Below are 6,057 nucleotides of genomic sequence, written 5' to 3'. Positions count from 1 at the left end.
ATAAGAAATAAGTGGGAAGATGCGATTTACTCTTCGTACCAATTTTAAAATGTACTAATCAATCTTTTTTTATCTTCCAAATCGATATACTTCTTAATACCCTAAATTTGATTATAAGTTAGGTTTAATTACTCGGATCATACCCACTTTGGTTCGAAAATTTCAAAATGGTACCCACTTTGAACTTTGTCTCAATTTAGTACCCAATTTTGATTATTGCATCAATGTAGTACCCTCCGTTAAGTCTTCACAAACAACGTTAACTACCTTGCCACGTGTCAGCATCTGGATTTTTTAATTTTTTTAATTTTTTTTAAAATTTTAAATTATTTTTTTTGAATTTAAAAAAAAAATAATTTGTCACGTGTCAAATCCTTGATGTGACACGTGGCATTGTCAGTGACACGTGGCAAGGAACTCGCCAGGTGTCATTGTCTTCATTTCAACTTAGTCCCCATATATGTCTATTTGTTTCAATTTAGTACCCATATATGTTTATTTGTTTCAATTTAGTACCCAATATATTTGTTTCAATTTTGTTTGAATATTTTTTTACAAAATAGAGAAATATTGTGTCTCCCTTAATACCAAATTTATTATTTATATAAATGTTATATTTATATTTGTTATTAAAAATGACTTACAAATATGTTATTCATGACTTTTACCATTAACTTTAATATAAATTTCAATACTTAATTTTATAACTCATTTTCAGTAACAAATATTAATATAACATTTATATAACAACATTTCTCCATTTAAAAAAAATATTTGAATAAAATTCAAACAAATAAATTGGGTACCAAATTGAAACAAATAAACATATATAGGTTCTAAATTGAAACAAATAGACATATATGGAGACTAAGTTGAAATGAAGACAATGACACTTGGCAAGTACCTTGCCACGTGGCAATACCTTGCCACGTGTCACATCAAGGATTTGACACGTGGCAATTTTTTTAAAAAAAAAAAATTCAAAAAAAAAATTAAAAAATTAAAAAAAAATTAAAAAATCCAGAGACTGACACGTGGCAAGGTAGTTAACATCGTTTGTGAAGACTTAACGGAGGGTACTACATTGATGCAATAATCAAAATTAGATACTAAATTGAGACAAAGTTCAAAGTGGGTACCATTTTGAAATTTTCGAACCAAAGTGGGTATGATCCGAGTAATTAAGCCTAAAATTTACTAATCAAATTTTTTTCTTATCATTCAAAAGGGTATACTTCTTATATACCCAAAATATTGTGATAGCTTAAAAAAATCAACCCTTATTGCTCTAGGTGGCTGGCTTGAAGAAAAAAATAGATCAAACAACATAGGAAAATAAGTGTAAGAAATAGGTGGGAACTTCGTACCAAATTTTAAAATTTACTAATCAATCTTTTATTTATCATCCAAATCGATATACTTCTAATATACCCTAAACTTGATTATAAGTTACAAAAATCAACCCTTATTAATCTCCCTAAGTGACTGCCTTGAAGAAAAAAATAAAAACAAGCCAAACCAGATAGGCAAATAAGTGGATATAATAAACAAATAAGAAATAAGTGGGAAGCTACCTTAAATAGAACTCTTAGACTCAATTGAATATAACCCTTAGACTCAATTGTTAAATAGAATATTTCTAATTGTTATAAATATTAGTTTACTTTTCTTATTAAATATAAGAATTTTATTCAATTTATAATTAAATTTAATAATTTATAATTGAATTTAAAAAATAATTAATAAAAATGTCAACTTTAGAAAAAATATTAGTATAATTTTTATAAAAGATATTAAATTTGGTGTGAATTTAAAAGGGGCAAAATTGATTCATTTTAACCAAAATTGAGACTAAATTTAACAAAAATAACGAATATAAAGACTAAATTGAACAAAAAAACACAACCACAACTGACACGTGGCACTGACGTTGACATGTGGCACAATTATGACTTGACACATGGACAATTTTTTTTTAAATTAAAAAGAAATTAAAAAAAACTAAACAAAATTAAAAAAATCAGGAACTGACACTTGGCATGTACTGTTCAAAAACATTAATTATTTAAACACTGTTACTAAAAATGACCAAATTGACCCAAATTTGACGAAAATAGAACCCGGTTGAACACAAAACAAAAATGATAACCAAATTGACTAAAAACAATGAAAATAAGAACCAAATGTACGTATATTTAAGCCTAAAATGAATATTACAAGTTATTTAGTTTGCACAATTCACCCAAAGCATTTGTAAATTAACTTTCTATCATTTTCTAGGTGCAGATGGGGCTACAATTCCTATACCATTCTTTCTATACGAGTAAAAAGAATTTTAATATTTTCTATATGAAAAGAAATTTATCCCAAGATTATTTTCTCATCTTTCTCTTGAATATTTTTCGTTGTTGCCTTGATCTTCTTGTCCTGACAACAATCTTTGAATTTTGTGCTAAAACTCCATTCACTGCTATAAGATAGTTGTTACAATCATGGTCTCTTAAAACTGTGCCATCTGAGCCATAAGCTTTTGGATTGCTAAGTGTTTCAATGGGGTGTGGTTGATTGAGGAATGTTCTTAGAACAATTGGAGAGTATCCACATCTGCTACTGTCAACAACATAGAAACCACTTCCTGATGGCAGTAAGGGATGTGAAGGAGATGTTTTCTCATCTGGTTGCAGAATGAACATTTTACCCAATGGTGAGTACAATAGTTTCTGCAAAACAAAATAAGCAATATTGATAAAATTATCATATATTATAAGTTTGTTAAGTTTTACAGTGAGTAGCATATGATTGATTGACAAGGTAACTTTTTTTGCACTTTCAGTGAACATGCAAGTTTGTCATGAGTTATGGAAGAACTTACACAACAATGATGTTTACCTTTTCTATGAGACAAGGATGTGATACAAATGAGCCTTTTAAGCGCTTAAGAACAGTTATAACATGGTTAGGGAAACTGCATGAGAAGATCCTAGGAACAATGTCTCTGTGCATCATTACACAGTGAACGAAGCTATCATCCAGGCCAAGTTCATTCAGTAATTTTTGGCCTCCACATAACACAAATGGAGAACCAAAAGTCACTACTGGTTCAAGAGTTGAGGGACTCACAACTTTTCTGGTCAGTAGCATCAAATACACCAAAACTGAGAGACTGCCCCCTAGGGAATGTCCAGTGAATTGAAGCTTTGCACTTTCTCCATGTCTCTGCAAATGCTCCATTATTTCTGGCATGAATTGTTCATATATTCCCTTGGCAGCTTCATATATTCCACTGTGAACAAGAACATCTGTGTCCTATAAAAGAATACACATGAAGGACTTTTGGTAATTTTCTTGCTAAATCACCAAGTTATCATCATTTGAAGCTTGAGTATGCATTTAGTGAAGAAAGATCACTCCTTAACTTCAGAATGAATCTTACCTCAAATGTGGTAGGCTCAAATGAGAGGTTTGCTTGCCAAGATGCCACAGAATATGATCCCTGCAACCATAAACCAAATTGTATGGCAAAACTTTTATATGTGCTAGTTCTCAGCAGTAATCAGCTAAAAGTGAATGTCACATTATGCAGTTAGATGACACTTCATGTTACAGGTTTTTAGATTGTAATATAAAGCTATTCACAATTTTTTCTTCTATGAGCTAAGTTTTAAGATGGTTGGTTTGTGAGATTGTGTGAAGTAGTTTTACCTGAATGGCAAAGCATCGAGTGTGTGTCTTAGGATCATCACAAACAAACCATTCACAAGATGAAGAACGAAGCATCTGAAGATTCATTGCTGATCCTGCTGCAGCCACCACAGTCATTGTTAATGCTGCAACATTAACTCCACACTTGAACTTGTCCACCTGTGGAGTTTCATCAGCTTCCTCATGAGGTGAGTCTTTTCTTCCATTGAAGTCTTCATCACCACTATGCTGCTTTGGCTTAGAAGCAAGAGACAAAAGGTCCTTGGCACGTGATTGGACATAAGAGGCAGCTGAAGCAGTAATATCATATGCAATAAGCTTCATTTGATGCTTCTGTTGCTCACAATCATCACCCTTCTCTGAGCCATTTTCAGAGGCTACTGAGGCATTATCCATAGGCACACAAATAGAATCCTGATCAAGTTTTGCTTTAATCTCTGTCACATCTCCTTTCCTTTTCTTTTTCTTTTTCAAAGATGATGTAACGAATTGAAGACCATAGTATCTCCCCAAGTCCTTAGCCTAGACATTAACTCATAGGGGTTACTTTTGTGTATCACTTTTTAGATTATACAGAAAAGGAGAGGAATAAAAATCCAAAATCCCATTATCAAGGTTCTTCTGCTTCCCTTTCTAACATTTTGAATTCAAAAACTGTTATACAAAACAATACCACAGTACTCAGAAATCAGTTTCAAAATCTATTATTCTTTCAACATACTCAGAAATCAGTGACATCTGGGAGTGTTTTCTCATGTTTATCATTAGTTTTTATCTTATTCAATCCTTCAACTACTTAGGCAACTTATATAGCTGCACTTTGAAAGCTAAAACCAGTTTTTGAAACTAGAAATCAAATAGAAAAACACACCTTAAAATCTACATATATCGACAATGAGTTGATTAAGTACTCAACAATTCTCTGCATACCTTGATTTGTGGTATGACATAAGCCATGTGGCACAGGAAAACCAGCTTCGAGAATAGTTTGGTATCAGACCAAGGAACCGGGACCAGAAATTTTGAGAATGAGTCACGATAAAATGTCACTTCTTCTCCATCTTCCTCTTTTCCATTTCCTTCTTCATCACCTGCCACACAAACAGTATCCTCTGCATCACAATCACACTCATTATCATGTTCAGATACTGTATCTAAATCCATGTTCTCTTTAGGCCCTTTGCCTCTCCAATAAGTCTTAATTCCCCTTAATTTTTGTACCCAGTTGGATCTATGTATCGTCTCTTCTTCGGTGCTTTCCACTGTGTTTTCCTTAAAATTGATACCCTTCTGCCCCATCTTCATTTCCCTCTTCTTTTCTGGGCCAAAGAAGAAGGAGCGAAGTTGATTTGGAAGAATGGACACGGAAAGTTGAAGTGGAAAAACTACTATGGAGTTCATGTCTTTATGCTTTGGTTGCATTGATGCTGCTCTGAAGTTGTTGGAGGAACAACATAGAAGATTGCTAGAGTGAGACCTCGTGATCGGTGAATGGTTGCATAAGCCTTTGTTGGAGAAGAGTGAGTGGAGAAACACTTTTTTCTCTGTTGTGATGTCCATTGTTGCAGAGGATGTTACAGAAACTGCAGAATAAAACATGGCTTGTAATAAATAACTTCACTGCAATTGTCTCTGTAAAACATACATCATCATCATCATCATCACTATAAGCTTTGATGTTTTCTAAGGTTGGTTCTTGAGATTATAGTTTCATAGATTGATATGATTTTACAAGAAAAACGTATTAGAGTTGTTTCTTGTTTCATTTTTTCCACGAGAAACGTACTTGAAGATGTTACAAAGATTTCGTAGCTGAATTAGTATACCTGTTAAAGCAAGCAACTGCTACATGGTATAGACAAAAAAACACTCTTCGTTGCTTTTGTGTGTGTCAATGTCAAAGCCTATAACATGGTCACATTCGGGACCACGTTTGGAGAAAAAACAACACCATTAAAACCGTTGCGTAGGGATACTAACTAACTTTGATCTAGTGACTACAAGAGCATGACATTTTTACTTATATCATGCTATTTTAAAATTTTGTATGACATGTTTCTAATTGGTTTTCTTTTACATTTTCTATCGCTAGTATGTTAATAAAAAGGTTTTCAAAATTATTTTTTTTCAAAGTTATTTTTCTACGAGGACATCTTTCTTTCAATAACTATAATATTGGTACAAAAATATCTATTTCTTTTGTTGGTAACTAATTTCTATGTTGAAAAATCTATATGAATATTATTTATTTCCAATTATGTTTTTTTATTCATCAGGATTAATCTTTTATTTTCCAGAAACATTAAAAAAAAGTTTTCGTAAAAACAAAAACTTTTAAAAATGTGGGGTAATATA

General features: G+C 32.0%; 1 protein-coding gene across 1 annotated transcript; it reads right to left on the bottom strand.

Annotated features, from left to right (window-relative positions):
- Positions 1-2,173: 2,173 nt before the first annotated feature.
- Positions 2,174-5,519, bottom strand: LOC114166332 (phospholipase A1 PLIP1, chloroplastic-like). The gene is made up of 5 exons (XM_028051044.2): positions 4,633-5,519; positions 3,703-4,224; positions 3,434-3,493; positions 2,890-3,306; positions 2,174-2,720 (listed from the first exon to the last, which is right to left on the bottom strand). The coding sequence occupies exons 1-5, from the start codon at positions 5,299-5,301 to the stop codon at positions 2,373-2,375; spliced, it is 2,016 nt and encodes a 671-aa protein (XP_027906845.1). The 5' UTR covers positions 5,302-5,519; the 3' UTR covers positions 2,174-2,372.
- Positions 5,520-6,057: the final 538 nt, after the last annotated feature.

The sequence above is a fragment of the Vigna unguiculata genome, chromosome 10 (genome assembly GCF_037176805.1).
Source record: "Vigna unguiculata cultivar grain cowpea cultivar isolate G323 ecotype 2 chromosome 10, ASM3717680v1, whole genome shotgun sequence".
NCBI classification, from domain to species: Eukaryota; Viridiplantae; Streptophyta; class Magnoliopsida; order Fabales; family Fabaceae; genus Vigna; species Vigna unguiculata.
This window is presented reverse-complemented; position numbering and strand designations above follow the sequence as displayed.